This window comes from Sapajus apella, unplaced genomic scaffold, assembly GCF_009761245.1.
Source record: "Sapajus apella isolate SASKATOON/1434 unplaced genomic scaffold, GSC_monkey_1.0 scaffold26, whole genome shotgun sequence".
Classification (NCBI taxonomy): domain Eukaryota; kingdom Metazoa; phylum Chordata; class Mammalia; order Primates; family Cebidae; genus Sapajus; species Sapajus apella.
Window position 1 is genome coordinate 5,984,821 of NW_022436966.1, and position 17,005 is coordinate 6,001,825.

Genomic DNA, 17,005 nt, shown 5'->3' on the forward strand with positions numbered 1-17,005 from the left:
TTGAGGTATGCCATTACATCTTGGACTAGGAAATTAGTTTTTCCCCAACAGATTTAAAACCAGAACATCCAGAAGGTACTAAAACAATAAAGTGAAATGAAGGCATTTTAAAGTAGTTATGCATTTTATGTACTCTCTATTCTTTTGTTTAACAGTTGAATGAAAAAAAGGCAACCTCTATGTGGGCTAATACAATCAAAACCTATCGGCCGGGCGCGGTGGCTCACGCCTGTAATCCCAGCACTTTGGGAGGCCGAGGCGGGTGGATCACGAGGTCAAGAGATCGAGACCATCCTGGTCAAATGGTGAAACCCCGTCTCTACTAAAAATACAAAAAATCAGCTGGGCATGGTGGCACATGCCTGTAATCCCAGCTACTCAGGAGGCTGAGGCAGGAGAATTGCCTGAACCCAGGAGGCGGAGGTTGCGGTGAGCCGCGATTGCGCCATTGCACTCCAGCCTGGGTAACAAGAGTGAAACTCTGTCTCAAAAACAAAACAAAACAAAACAAAAAAAACCTATCCACCTACCCACACAAAGTATAGCAATCATCTATAATAGAAATTGGGATCAGAAAAAGTATTCTCTTGAGCTATAAGAGACCTACAGAATAGTAATGGTATTTTTGGCACAAATGCCCGAAATGCTTTAATTCTTTCCTGTTAATTTTTCCATAGATAACTAGTTCTTATGAACTGTTTCCAGATAGTATACTCAGTGGTTAAGATAACAGTATTTGGTATTAAGATTATTTGGGTTTAAACTCTAGCTCCAACTTCTAAATGTGGGACTTTGAGAAAGTCAAACTGATTACTTTCTCTATTTGTAAAATGGGTGTAAAAGTGTTACCTTATATGGTTGTTTTGAGAAGTAAGTTAGTTAAAGTTAAAGCCATTTAGCAATGTTATTTAAGTTCAGCAATTATATTTATTTTCAATAGTGCCTATTAGCCAATGGGCTTTCAAAAGACACATCTGAAATAAAAAACTGCATCTACTCATTTATGAGGTCTAAGAGAAGGCAGGAGTTCAGTTTAGTTTTTGTTTTAGGATCACACAAGTGATATGATCACACCTGGCAAGAACTGAAACCCATGGTCAGATTCTAAATAATCACTTATGTTAGTGCTAGGCTTTATTTAAATTGCTCCTAGAAACATCCCCAACCCTAAAGCTGAGAGAATCAAGAGTTAAATTGTTTCAAGTCAGGGAGGGCAGGATTTTTGCTGCCACATTGTCTAAATTCATTCAACATTTAATGAATAACCACTGGCCATCAGTATCAGGTGGACAGAAATGAGTAAGGTGTCTACATTCTCGGTAACTTAGAAGCTGGTGATTAATAGAGTAGCATATAAGACAGTGTTTCCCATGGTATGATCTGCATACCACTGATTGTGTCTACAGTAAGCAACCCAAGTGTTCCTGGGATCAGGGTCATCTGTCTATAACAGGAAAAGATTAATGGGAGATAAGCTCTACTTTGCAACAGGCTATTTTTCTGAAATAATGGCATTATTAGCATCAGTCTGAGATGCAGAAACAGCAGCAGAATGTTAGGGGGAAATTGCCAGGCCTACCAGTTGTCCTTTCCCCTGTGGGAACAGATTCCCTACAGACTTGGAAAGAGTAAAGCCAGGCAAACTATGTAGACAGCCCTCTGCATGCTCATTTATGGGCCACTCACCCTCTAGTGTTTCCAATAAGGCTAAAGGAAGAATCAGGATAGGAAAGGAGCATGGGACGAACAGCAGCAGTGACCCTAAAAACCAATCAGTTCAGATGTACTTACTGGGCCACTACACCTGCCACCACCCAGAAGTGCTTTAAAAGTATCCTTTTTTTTTTTAAAAAAAAAAAAAAAAAAAAGAGGGAGTCACTTAGAGAAAACTATTACATAAATAACACTATGAGCTGTGTAAGAATTTGACAGAATTATCAGAGACACAAAATAACCAATTATAAAAGATGCTATATACAGCTAAACAACACATAAGGCAATATAGAATTGCTACACGAAAGACACGAGTAATCAGTACCATTATGATCAGAGAGAAGCAATCAATTCCAGTGAAGATGGTTAGGGCTGAGATTCAAAGAAACAGACTTATTAGGCTGAGTCTAAATGAATGAACAGAATAGGCTAAAAGTACTCGAAAAAAAGCAAGCAGTAATCAGGGCGGAGCTTAAGCAAGGACAGAGATATTCAAAGCATAGTCAGAACACAGTGAAGCCACTTTTAGTAAGATTCTCTGCTCTTTATTTTCTTACATAGAAACTACTTGCATTCATCTAGGTTATTATATATATTCTTAGAAAAATGATATAGGTTAGCTAAACTCTCATACTCCACTATATATGTGAAAATACCATTTACAACATAATGTACAGACAGTCCCCAACTTAAAATGGTTGACTTACAATATTTCAACTTTAAGGTGGTACAAAAGTGATATGTGTTCAATAGAAACTATACTCTAAACTTTGGTTCTTTCCCAGGCTAGATATGTGGTACAACATTCTCACGATGCTGGGCATCAGCTCAACTGATACTTTACAGTGTGTCATGTTGCCAGATGATTTGCCCAACTATCAGCTAATTTAAGTGACTGACTTGAGCATGTTTAAGGTAGGCTAGGCTAAGTTAGGCTGTTAGGTAGATTAAGTGTGTTAAATGCATTTTTAACTTAAGGTATTTTCAACTCATGATGGGTTTACTGGGAAGTAACTCCATGGTAAGTCGAGGAGCATCTGTATACCTAAAGGGCAGTAACTACCATATTAAAATAGCTTTGAGACACCCGAATAGTGGTAAATGCCACACCATGACAGGTGTTTCATATCTCTAACTTTCCCTAGATGTCCTAAAAACCATTTAAGAGAAATAAAGCATCTTCCCTGCCTCATGCCCTCTAGTCGGATTTCTATTATTGGTTAAGCAAATTCCAAATAGGCAAAATGGCAAAAAAAGAAAAAAAAACAGTAATAGAGAAAAAAAAAATTAGCAAAGTAAATTAAGGGGAAAATTACACAGTTACAGAAAAACTGAAAAAATATTCTCATTTTTATATCCTGGGAAGACTAATTCTTTAAAGCAAAATAAGGAACAACGAACATTATCAAACAGTCCTTATTGTGCTTTTATTTTTTTATACTATAATTAATACTCCCTCAGTAATTTTATGTACTAATACTGTGAAGCAAATGGCATAACTGTTTAGGTGTCCAAAGAATCATTCTAATCCTAGCACAGTTATCAACTTGTCTATGACTTTGAAAACAGTATTACTTTCTCTTACTGATACAATAAAGAAGTTGAGCCAAATGACATTTGAAGTTTCTGCCAGTTCTAAATGTTAATGATGCCACATTAGTTTTGTAGACAATTCACTACTTCTTTTCTTCTAAACTGACTTCTTAAATCAGAGTTTTCCTAAATATGGTGGAAAGTTTCCAAAATGTGTCACATTTTAGAATTATTAAAATTCCAATCTACTTCTAAGAACTGAAAATAATTTCCTTACAAATAAAGTCCTCTATTTCTTATCAACCATGTTCTTAGAAATACGAATCTGGATGTGTATAAAAACCTTAAACAACAGTTAATGAAAGTAAAACTACAAAAATAGTCTCTACTAACTTAGTAAGTTGAAGTTTTGTATTAGGAAACGACATTACGATAGGAAATAACATAGATTACCTATTTTTGAGAATCCTCTGCAATAATAGCATTTAAAAATATAACTATTTTCCTCCGTGTAATTTCTGTACATAATTGCTAACTTTTCTGAATTTCCAAAACTTACATGTAATGACTTTCAAATACATGTCAAGAAAGTGTTTCATTTATCATTGCAAACACTGATTTATTAAATAAAATAGGAGTCTGGCCTTTATAAAAGTCAGCATTACATTTCTCACAGAGAAATCAAGAAAAAAAATTCCTATCACAGATAGTTATCAGTAGTCTTTGTGATGTTTTCCAACTAATATTTCATTAAAGAAATGAAGTGGGAGCTGCATTTCCAGATGAGGCTCGTGCTTTAGCCATTCTCCGAACCAGCGCTTCTTGTCTTTTTCTCTGAATTTCTTCAGGAGAACACTTTCTATTTTTCTCCTCTTCCTCTGAAAATTCAACAAAAGATAAGTTTTACTTTTATTGCCTATAAAGTCATTCAATATGTGCTTTAATTTTTGCTCTTTTATCACTCAGATTTGCCATACTGGTTTGACTAATAAATCAAACTAAATTACTAAATACAAAATTCCAAGTATCTAATACAGATATAATGCTCCAATTCAAAAAAAAAATGAAGCACCAATTGATCTGTCTCTATTCGACAAATTCTTTTCACAGTGTGATAAAATTCAATTTGATAGAAAACTATTTGACTATTCACCAAACAATTCTTGTGAACAATGACATTTCATTTATATGACCTATGAATAAATATATCCTTATAAAGGATAAATTAGGATTTAAAAATGTTATATAAACTTTAATAGGAAAGTAATCAAAAGATAAGAAATTAAATTAGCTATCAATATCTCAAATTATGTATATTTACATGTTATATTAATATTCAAATCTATTTTTTCCTTATAGAACTATAAAAGTTTCATTTCATCCACAGAGAAAATGTATTTTAGAGTGATAAAATAAAATCTCTTATATCAAACTGGTCACCTGTGATTGACTGTCAGAAATTATATTTTTATTTGGATGATACATTTTGGAGAAACTTTAAAATAATCTCAATTAACTTAGTAAGTTGATGATGTATCAGAAATCACTTTCTCATTTAAATAATACAAGTTTAAGACCATCACCCTAATACATGTTTAAGTAAACTTTTACGAGTATAAGTATTTATGTTGTAAAATATGCTTTTTAAGAAATAATAATCTGTAATATTGACAGAAGAGAAATATTATTATTTATATTGGCATCTAGAAATTCACAATTTATGAGACATTTTTCTTGTTAACTAACAAAGGCATTTTCCAAAATATGTCATCTGTCTCTCTTTCCTTTCTTGGTATAATCAGAAATGGAAAGGGGTATTCAGGCTAAGAAATACATATTTTAAATAAGTTCCCCAGATGACTCTGATGACTTTATTTGCTAAGCTATTTAAATAACAAACTATAGCTATTTTTCCCTACAGAAAGACACCAGAAGATACTTTCTGTAGGGAAATTAGTTTGGCTAATCACCTAATACTTTAGTCTCAAAGTTGAGAAAGACAACAAACTCAGAGCACACCCACAAAGACCTTACACTGAATTTGACACTTTCTGTAGGGAAATTAGTTTGGCTAATTATCTAATGCTTTAGTCTCAAAGTTAAGAAACACAACAAACTCAGACCACACCTACAGAGACTTTATATTGAATTTGACTGTGTGGAAATAAAACAGGTTAATAATACACAACAACAGAAAATATAACTAAGTTCATCTTACAATTTGCTTGGTAATATTACAGAAAATAATTTCAAATGATAATCAGGTCACACCATGAAAATCTGATTTAAGGAGTCATCCATTTTTTCTATCGAGTCTTTCCTTTAACTCAATCTATAATAAAAATACACAGCAAAGCCTTAAACTATTGTAAAGTACTACGCAAAAGCTGCTTTTCTTAGTCTTGATCTTACATGCAAAGTTAGTTATTTTTTTTTTCTGTAAAGGGTCAGAAAGCATGCATGTTAACCTTTGAGTATCTTGTTGCAAGTGTTCACCTGTACCATTGTACCAAAAATAGTCATGGATAATGTATAAATAACTGATGAGTTGTGTTCAAATAAAACCTGCTTATGGACAATGAAATCCGGGTTTCATATAATTTTCAATATATATTTCAATGTCATGAAATATTCTCCTTTTGATTTTTTTCAACCATTTAAAAATGTAAAATCCATTTTTAGTGTGCTGGCTGTACATAAGCAAGCTGCAGGCTAGATTTGGACAGATCATAGTTTGCCAACTCCTGCCTGAAATCAATGAGGAAGTTAAGTGAGCTTTGTTTCAGAAATATTTCCCTGGAGAGCAGCTTGCTAAATACCAAAGTAAAAGTAAGTAGAAACAATAGAAAACATCAACAAGGTTAATATTAAGAGATTCGGTACTATCAATAATCTTAAAGAAAATATTGATAAGGTAAGCTAAAAGGCAGATTACCCATAAAAAATGCAGATAGATTGGTAGATAGGACTTTTGGGAAAACTCAAATACTCCAGAAGGTTTAGTCTTATCAAATTATAACTATAGTTGACCCTTGGACAACATGGGCTTAAACTGGCAAGTCCACTTATTTGTAGATTGTTTTCTGCATCTGCCACCCCTGAGATGGCAAGATGAGACGGCCAACTCCTACTCTCTTCTTCCTTCTCACCTACTAAACATGAAGATTATGAGGATGAAGACCTTTCTGAGGATCCACTTTCACTTAATGAATAGTAAATACATTTTCCCTTCCTTACGATTTTCTTAATAACATTTTCTCCGGCTTATTGTAAGAATACAGTACATAATTCATATAAGAACATAAAAAATATGTGTTAATTTAATTGTTTATATTATCAGAAAGGTTTCTGGTCAACAACAGGCTATTAGCAGTTAATTTTTTGGGGAATCAAAAATTATACAGACTTTCGATTGCAAACCAGATCAGCACCCTCATTGTTCAAGGGTCAACTGTATCTGTTAATAAATTCATGCTGGGAACCTGCTTGAATTGGCTATAATATACTCACTTTAATACAAATGTAAATACTTAAAATTATCATAGATTGAAAACAATTTTTAACATTCCAAAATATCTAGTTTGGGCTATAGTTTAGAGCAAGTTTGTCCAACCCACAGCCCGAAGGCCACGTGCACCCCAGGACAGCTTTGGATGCAGTCTAACATGAATTCATAAACTTTCTTAAAACATTATGAGATTTTTTTTTTTTTAGCTCATCAGCTATTGTTAGTGTCAGTGTATTTTATGTGTGGTCCAACATAATTCTTCCAGTGAGGCCCCGGGAAGCCAAAAGATTTAACACCCTGGGTGTAGGGAATTATTCATTGTCAGCAGTGATAAGATAAACTGGTATAACTGCTTTGGACAGAAATTTGGTGGTATCCATCAAATTTTAAAACTTTCTGTTGTAGCAATTTTTTAGGAATTAACAGATATAATTATATAAGAATGCAGAAATTTATGTAGAAGGATATTTACTGGATATTGTTTGTGATTGCAAAAAACTGCAATCAACCCAAACTTCCATCACAGAGAAACAGTTAAATTATGGTACATCCATACATATCACAGTCATTAATAGGACTAAAATAAATTTATATGTACTAATAGGAAATGACAGCTATAATATATTAAGTAAAGGCAAAAGCAATTGCCAAATAGTGGGTATACAGGTTTATTAACATTTAAATAAATCTATAGGTATATACGCATACACATATATATGTATACAGACACACACATATCTTTTTATATGCATAGAAAATACTACATAATGTATAACAAACACTTAATAATGGTTTCCCCTAAGGAATGGTTATGAGAAAGGAGAAATAGAAGACTTAACTTTTTACTTGAAATTATTCTATACTGTTTTACTTTTCTTTTTAAACAACTAGCATATTACTGTTGTAAGTTTAATAAAAAGTCACTTAAATAGGAAAGTTGTGGTAATGTCAACAAGACAGAGAAGAATCACTAAATAAGAAATAATTAAAAATAAAAAATAAACAAGGAGAAGATCTATTTATAGACTCTTCAAAGAAGGTCCCTGTGAGAAAGTAGTACTTATATTGAGCTGTAAGAAAGCACCAACAAAAGAATGGTGGAGGGGTCAAATGTTGAAAAGACGTAGTTTTAGTCAAAGAAAAGAGCAGTCTAAGTTCCTGAACAAGGAAGAAATATACACTGTTTGAGAAAATAAAAGATAGCTGGTGTAGCTGAAACTTGGTAAGGAAAAAAAAAGGAGGCAGGTTAAAAAGAGATAATCCACAGCTTTGTTGGTCACAGTATAAGTTTGGATTTTATTTGAAATATGACTGGCAGCCATTTAAGGTTGTTTTAAATACAGAAATGCCTTTTTGCCCATCTGATTTTAAAAGACTATTCCACTATTTGGAGATGAGAATTGAAAGGGGACAGATAAAATAACTGCAGTAGTTTCGTCAAGAAATGTTAACTTGGTGTAGAAAGAAAAATGGATAGTTTTGGGAAAAGAAACAATGAAACTTATTGATAGAATGGAGACTTGGGGAAAAGAGGAATTGGAAGAATCAGGAATGATAGGTGGTATCAAGTAAGTAAATCATAATTTTAACCATCACCACTAGCAGGTTTATATCAAATATCACACGAATAAAGATGTTTAATTAGAATGCTCTAAATTTCTAAATATTACACTGCTCCATCATTACTCAAGTTTTAAGTAAGATTACTCAAGTTTTAAAACAATGAGATATTTAGGAAATACAATCCTAAAACAAACACTGTAATACATATATCTAAAAGTATGATTTTCTAAGAAAGAATAAATCATTTGAAAAATATTTACTGAGTACCTACTATATGCCAGTCATTGTATTAAATGCTGGGAAAGAACTCAATGTAATATTTTGAAAATTAAACCAACTACTCTTCATATAATACAGTGTAAGTATTATTTTAAGAATTCTAGTTAAACGTCATAGTTTTATCTTATACATTACACACTCAAAAACAATTATTTTACTACTTTTAAAGATAATACTTTTCAAGGAAAACTATTTCATATTTCATACATACCTTTTGAAGATTGTTTCAAAGATTCAGGAAGCTTCACCAAAGAATGCTGTCGAACAGCTCCCTCCAGTATTGGGTTGACACTTTTCTTTTTCTCCACACCCTGTGTAATTTTGGGATCAGACATACTTCCAGTTATATAATCTTGATTAAACTGAGAAACAATCCGAGAATTTTTCATCTTTGTAAATGTAAACTTTGGAATTCCAACTGTTTTGTTAAGGCTGCTCTGAGCTTCATCTGTTACAGTGTTATGGCATGGTTGCTTAGTACTCAATTTCTTCTTGGAAGCGGCAATTTCTGTACTCATATGAGCTGAAGTTACATTCAAACTTGAACTTCCTGAAAGAACCAATTTGGAACTACTCACTTGTACTGGAACATATGTGTTAGTACAAGAGACACGCAGATTATTTATCTGACAGTTTGAGATCTCAGAATACGTAGTCGAATTTGTGGTACCTAAAAAACTTGGAGAATTTCCATATATTTCCCCTTTCTCCATCTTCATTGGCTTATCTATTTGTAAGCTATTTGTCAAAGGTGTCTGCACTGAAATGTTGCCTGGATTCAAATGCTTCGATTGTACCAAATTACTTCCTTGTTTAGATACAGTAAACATGTTTTTGGCTCCACGTTTAGAATTGTTATCAATCTCACGTATACTTTCTGATGTGTTAGTGTCCATTCTGATGTCTTGTTGCTGAGTTAGTCTTTCAATATCATCACATGCTTGGTACAACAAATCATCATCTACATCATCTGCTTCCCAGGTATTATCTAATTGATGACATGCTTTAATAATTTCATGGGCAAATGAGGGATCATTCCAATCATCAAAGAAAGAGCCTAATTTTGATGCACTGGTGTGATTTGGGTTACTAACACTGCTTTTATTGCCTAGATTTGCAGAGCCAAAAAGATCAGTATTCACATGTGATTTAACAGACTGATTTAAAATGCACTTGCTTTTCTGTTCATTAGAATATCCTGTATTCAAAGCAGACTTCTTTTCAGAAGCATGTACAGTATGAGTAAATTTAGTATGAATATCTTCCTTTATTTTTGTCAGATTAGATGTAACTGTATAATTTTGAATTTTGTCTTGAATAACAATTTTATTGGAAGAGTTTTCAAATTTCATTTTATTTCCAGTGGATGATAATTTGTTTGAATTTGGTGAAAATCTATATTCTGCATCTATTAGTTCTCTGTCATATGTCTTTGAAGAAAGATCTTGTAATACTTTTGAATCTCCTAAACTGGCATCTAAACTTGTATTTACTCTTGACATATTTTTATCATTTTTACTATTAAAGGTACAAATTCCCTTTTGATCAGTAACCTGGGCTGTTTTAGAAAGGAAGAGTTCAGGCATGTCGACATTTTGTATAACAAAAGCTTCATTACTTACTAAGTTTTCCCATTCATCCTCAAAATCACTGGTAGTAAATGCATCAATGTACTTATTAGAAGTTTCTGGCTCCTCAGTACAGGAAGTCACACATGATTTTGTCATTATGGTTGTATCTACTTGAGAAGAAAGTGATCGTGGGGTTTTATTTGGCAGTTTTTCCATGACCAGAGTTTCATTAGTATTAATTTTCTCCTCTTTCAAAGCATTTGTCTTTCCAAAGGTAGTATTATTGGTGCTCCAAAAAGCCTCTGGCAGTTCTTGGCTTAACCGTCCACTACATTTCTGAGTAGAACCATCAAAAATGGCATTCAATGCTGCTTCAGCCGTTTGGTCAAACGGCTTCTGACTGCTATTTTGATGATTTGCCACAGATATCTTGGTCTTTCCTTTGATTGGCTTCTTTTTTGTAGCATTATCTATTTCGGGAACTATATTATGTAATGACTGCATCCATATATTATCTTTATAATTACTTAAAATCTCTGTTTCTGAAATCATCTGGGTAAAATCATAATTCCTCTTGTTTTGTTCTTCTAGCACATCAAGCTCTTCCATATTTTTATCAAATTCTTTAGCCAGTTTCATAAGTTCTTCTTCTTGATTTTTTGTTTTTAACCTATTAAACAAGATTAAAAAATTATAATTAAAAATGTTCTGAGACATTATATCCAATTTTATTTAACATATTTTGATGTTAAACCTCTAAGATTTTAACACTTATAATTATTTTAACTGCAAAATTTCATAGATAAAAATATGGAAATTTTATTAACAAAAATTTTGATATATTCACAAAACCAAACTGGAGAATTATCAAAAATATTTGCTTTATTGAATCTCAGAAAAGCTGAAAAGTCTTAACTTACTTTGTGCAGCCGATTTTTGCTCTTGATTTTCCTTTTGCTACACTGGGGGTACAAGGAATAGCAGTTTCACCAATCCACACGTCCAGCATAGAATTTGTTGTTGGTTTTTCATCCTTTGGCAGATAGGGGGAAAAATGGTATAAAGTACCAATGCAGCACCCACCCTTCCAAATAAAAGAGGGGAGAGGGAGAAGGAGAGAAGGAGAGAGGGAGAGAGGGAGAGAGGGAGAGAGGGAGAGAAGGAGAGAGGGAGAGAGGGAAAGAGGGAGAGAGGGATGAAAAAAGAAAGAAAATAAAAAGTAACTATTTGAATTAATTTTCTAAATTCTGGTAAAGTAATAGTTACCAAACAAACTCATAATCAGTGAGAAGTTGGGAGACAGCAATAATAAGCTACAAGAATCGATCCACTTATGTTTCAGAATATGAAAACGTTCAGAATTAGAAATTGTTTATTTTCAAAAAATATTGTTTTAAGAATTAAATTTATCAAATGTACATTTAATAATAGAAGTATATGCTTTTATCAAAAGAAAATGGACATTTTAATTGTCATAAAGTACTTATAAAAACATTAGTGCCAAAAACCGTGTTGCAGAAATCATCAGAATTGACAATAATGAGATACATATGGAAATTATTTCTGTACCATCTGATTCTCCAAATTTTCTTTACCTTTATTATAGTCTTTATCTAAAGTTGGACAATCCATGTTGACCTAAATTAGGAATACTCAGAATTAAGGTCAGGACTGAATTAAGAGATAACAGCAAGGTTAGAACTGATGCTAAGAATGAGGCAGGAATAAGAATAAAAAATAAATAGAGAAAGCAGAAAAGTTTAACCAGGATAATATATAGAAAAAAGGCATTTTAGATCTGGATATTGTTGCTGTACCTTTCAGTCACTTGATCATGCAAAAAAATTAAAAGAGAATGAGCTTCAGGCATTAATTGCAAACCAAACCAACAAATCAAATAAATTAACCATTTTCATTCTACTTTATAGCATCTAGAATGAACATAAATATCACACAAGGTAAAAAATAATCTTACTACCACATTATAGGCTACGCAAAGCAAAGACTCTTCTTAGGATAGCTCAGCATCTAGCACAATACTGGGCATAACAGTGTCAGTTTACATTTATTTACTAGAAGGTTTAGGTGAAGACATCCTACATCTTGGTACTTCAAATCCTCAGTGATTCAAAAAGCAGTTTTCTTAATGTCGATTTGAACCTAGTTGCCTTTAGCTTTGCAAATACTCAAGAAAATCAGTAATTTCACTTTCAGACTCTATATTTTCCCTTTTGTTTCAATAATAATCTTGAATTTAAAGAAAATAATAGTCTTAATTATGAACTCTGCCACTTACCAAAGTAATTTTCAATTCAATTTTCAGAGAACTAAATTATGACTTTACGTACCCAACTTTATATATACATGGGTCCTATGCATGTTTGTATACTATTTATATGTGTTATATATTACATATTTCTTCCTTAATAATTACATAATTTATTGATTTCCAACCATAATCCAGATGCTATATAAGGTATCTAAATGCATTACTTCACTTCACTGTAAAAACTATATACTGTGCAAAGCTGTATAAATGAAGATATATACTATCTTCAAATAAACAACACTGTATAAAAAGTATCCCTGCAGAAAGTGAATTGATTGTCCAATTAAAATAAAAGCGCGTCTTAAAAAAATTGCTCTCTCTGAAAATGTTAAAAGAAAATTAAATAATGATTTGAGAAGGACTCACCTAAAAATAAACAATATAAGTATTTGTCATTCTGAGAACATGACAAGCTTTCAAACAGACGTTGAAACTGCTGAAGATTTATATGCTTTAAAAGTACTCAGTGTAAGAGGGTAACATTTTAAATCTACTAATTTCACTGTATTTTTTTCTTTTACACAAGTTACCACTTGCATACTGTTGCCATTTCTTTATATGAACTACTGTTTCCAGCCCACTAAGGTGAAGGGTCCAATAATTTATTCACAACTATCTTTTCATCACTATTTAGGCTGGCCAGCCCAAACACATTTTATTATGCTTTTTTGATGTGAAAACCACAATTAATGAAGATCTATTGTTTAACTTATAGAGTAAGTACTATTATGGCATAAATGCTATTTAACTAATGAATGGTAAGTAAAATGAATTTCTATGACATGTTAAATATGGAATGTAGAGCCAATAGCAACAGAGTTGTTTTGACTGTGCTAGGTGTAATTTTGGTTATTTTACAGCTGCTAAGAAAAACTTCATTTCCTGTCTCTTCCACCTGGATGACAGTCATCCCTCAAACCATGTTTTGGACCAGTGCCATGTAACTGTTTATGGTCAACATATAGTAACTATTCAAGGACATGTTAAGGGAAAATAGCATACTTCCTTTACAGAAGACACTAAGCAAAAATGTTCTTGGAATTAAATGTTGTTAAATAAGAAAAATAGAACAAAAAATAAAGAAGTTCAGAACAGTTTTATGGATTAAGCCTTTGCTTCTCAGTAATGTCATATAATATTAGAGTTATTGGATTGCTTTGTGTCAAATGATTGACTTGAACATATTTCTATTTCACTCACAGAGGACAAGAACTGAAATGAAAAAAAGAAATGAAGCACTTAAAAAAATTTTTTTTTAAGAGACAGGGTCTTAAACTCCTGGCCTCAAGTAATCTTCCTGCCTCTACCTTCCTCCCAAAATCTTGATATTACAGGCGTGAGTCACCATGCCTGGCCGAGAAAAAAAAGTTTGGAGATGGTTCTATTACAGTAATAACCTTAACATAGCCTTACAATTATAGCACTCTATAGTTTACAAAGAATTTTTATGTAGTTTAATCCTCATAATGATCCAACGAAGAGAGCAAGAGCAAGACAAGTAATAATCTAGTTCATAGCTGAATGAACTGAGGTGGTGAAAGTTTAAATAACTTGCACTGGGTCACACAGCACAGGAGGCTGAATGAGGACTAAAACTGAATTCAGTGATCTCCACTTTTGTGTTTCTTGATGATCTTGTAAGTCAATGACTATTAAGAAAAACAGTTTCAATAGGGAAATGTTATACTACAGACAGTAAATACCAATCACAAAACAACCATAAAAGTTTAAATTTTTTTGACTGCCTTATTCTATTATTTTAGTAACTTGAAAAATGATGCCATAGGTTGTTAAGCACATTAGATAAAAACACTCAAATGCCCTAGTAAAAAATTACTCTAAAAAATTAAAACAACATATATACTTACGAAAATATCTATTACTAATTTTATATTATGTTCCTTTTTTCAAAATACGCATTTCAAAAGCAGAAAAGGCAAAACAGTAATTTTTGCTGCCTTATTTTTGGAAAAAAGAATTATAAAAGACAATACTTTTCATTTAAAGAAACTGTACAAGAAGTTAGTGGCACAGTCTTCACTGTTTTAAAACAAACTATAAAACTAGTGATATTTACCTGAGGAGCAATACGATTAACAATCTGTGAAATCTCATCACTATCTGTGGTGTAAATCCGTTTTTTTCTTCCTTTACCTAAGCAAATAAAGACATTTCTATAAATTCTAAACAAAAAACCCTCAATTTTTAAAAATACCTGTCACTTCTTAGAAAATAATTTTAATTAGTGCAGCTTAGAGGATTATGTGTTTATATCACATACACAGATAAAATCATTTAAGATTCTCGGAAGTGCCCGATGCTATTATCTGACTAGAATTCTAGTTAAATCTGAATCATTTATCAAATATTTACCCACATAAAAAATGTTCATAATGAATTACCTAACTGCTTTGTCAATGGAGAATTCTGATCCCAAAAGATATCATTCTGTCCATCTGGATCATTAGGAGAACTGAAGGAAGATGACAGTAAGTCCATTTTCAGCATTCTCTTTGGTGTTTCATACCTTTCTATATAAAATATGATTAAAATTACAATTGTTGCATTTTAAAGTATTACCTTACTTCATAATACCCCAGTCAATTAATAGCTTAGCCTTTAATAGTCCAATATAATTTTTTTCCCAGAGATAAGTCCCTGAACCATAAATGATTGTTTCGTATAAAAATCCATGCAGCACTTCCCAATCTTGACATTGTAAATAGCAAGCACTTTTAGATAATCTAGAAGGTCTATGAATGCATAATACAATACTGTATAACCTAAGTCATTCTATTTATTATCATTGAGACTTGGAGGCTTTGGGGAACCACCTATATTTATAGGTACACTTCAAAAATCAAAAGTATCCTAACAAAAACCTAAATATGTTTAGCCCCTTTTATCAACTCTATCCAATCTATATTAATTGTGATTCTTCAAAAAGCATTAGTGATAAAATGCTTGGGAATTTTTGTCTAGAATTCACTTTCAAACTTTTATAAAGATTTTTGTTCATTCCCGAATTGCTTTATGGGAGTATTATTAAAGAAATGTAAGGTAACAAGCACTATTTAATGAACATGCTCCAGAATAAAGGCTTCTGTATGAGTTTCAATTCCAACTAATATTTACTAGAAGTCTTTTAAAAGGGAACACCAAAAACTAATCGAGATAAAAGGGGGCCTTAGTATCTTACTTGGAGGGATGTTACATAGCAACTTCCGGTTTTTTAATAATGAGGTGAGGTATCACCCAGGCTTTGAGACAAACTTTTAACTTTTCATATGGCCTCTTCTCTAAAACAGGTCGGGGGTCGGGGATGGGGGGAAGCTTTAAAGAGAAATAACTTCTCCGGGCATTAACTGAGGATAGCGGACCTATCAGCTCTTTCTCCTCGCTCTGCCACCGCTGCTGACTGGAGGAGCAGCCCAGAAAGCCGCCGCCTTCCCGCAAACAGGTAAACCACATGACCTATTGCTGTGGCGGTGGCAAGGGGATGGTCAAACCTAACGGGGTAGTGCTCAAGCTCGAGGACAAAAGCCCATCGGGGAGTGGTAAAGGATTATTTTTGAACTCTCGAGGGGTGAATCCCAGAGAAAGAATACACACTCCAAACTCCACCCCCACCCCTGATTTCCCTGTTCCAAGCGGGGATGTGGGGATGCAGAGCCAAAGCCAAGGCAGGCCGCGCTGCCGACGTCTCACCCTCGGGGTTACTTTTACTGCACAAGGCGGCTGCTGGAGGCTGCTCTCGCTGCCGCACTGGCCCAGGAGGCCCCTCTTTAGCCCCGCGGGGCCACGAATCGCGGGCCGGCCTCAGCCGCCTCCTCCCTGGCTCGACCACCGAGCCGCATTCCTCAGTCGCCGCTGTTTTGTGCGGCGTGTTCTTCGGGTTAGGGCTGTCATCAAGTTTCCTCCGCCGACTCATTGCCTATGACCTGCCTCCAGCAGCCGCTTCTTTCACATTTTGCAAAGGGATGAGTAGGGCAACCGCACTACAAACACGACTCGGCGTTAGCGGTAGCCGCCATTTTGGCCGGTGGGACGCGCGCAAGAGGCGGCCGCTGATTGGCTGCGTCTGGGGAAGGGGCAGAGCTGTGAAGGTGTCAAGGGCGCGCGCGCGCGCTTCCGCAGCCGGGACAGGAACATGCCTTGGAGGAGGGTCTAGGCTCAAATTACTCCGGACTGGAAGGGATTATAGGGGTAGTAGTCGTACGCGTAAACTGAGTGGGAGCTTGTGAGATGGAAAGGAGATTGAATACACTAACAGCTTTTTATTGAATTTACATCGAAAATTGCACCTTAGATTCATATTAAGGATCTTCGAATTTGTCAAGAAGAGGAGATACAGCTAATTTTTCATAGATGATATGTTTATAGAAAAATCCAGAAGATATCCTCCAGATCCCAGAATGGTAGATCCACTAGCAGATTGCAAAAAAAAAAAAAAAAAGAAAAAAAACAAAAGAAAGTAGAAAAAATTACTAACATGGTAATTTAAGAGTT

General features: G+C 33.7%; 1 protein-coding gene across 3 annotated transcripts; it reads right to left on the reverse strand.

Moving 5' to 3' along the window:
• Nucleotides 1–2,088: 2,088 nt before the first annotated feature.
• Nucleotides 2,089–16,565, reverse strand: ETAA1 (ETAA1 activator of ATR kinase). Of its 3 annotated transcripts, XR_004272996.1 has the most exons (7): nucleotides 16,205–16,565; nucleotides 14,899–15,027; nucleotides 14,574–14,650; nucleotides 11,088–11,251; nucleotides 8,808–10,837; nucleotides 2,432–4,124; nucleotides 2,089–2,401 (listed from the first exon to the last, which is right to left on the reverse strand). XR_004272996.1 is itself a non-coding variant. In XM_032291928.1 (6 exons), the coding sequence occupies exons 1-6, from the start codon at nucleotides 16,425–16,427 to the stop codon at nucleotides 3,997–3,999; spliced, it is 2,751 nt and encodes a 916-aa protein (XP_032147819.1). In that variant the 5' UTR covers nucleotides 16,428–16,565; the 3' UTR covers nucleotides 2,089–3,996. The 3 variants fall into 3 exon arrangements, 2 of the variants coding, with proteins under 2 accessions (XP_032147819.1, XP_032147820.1); XM_032291928.1 differs by having other exon boundaries at nucleotides 2,089–4,124; XM_032291929.1 differs by having other exon boundaries at nucleotides 2,089–4,124; nucleotides 11,088–11,200; nucleotides 16,205–16,534.
• Nucleotides 16,566–17,005: the final 440 nt, after the last annotated feature.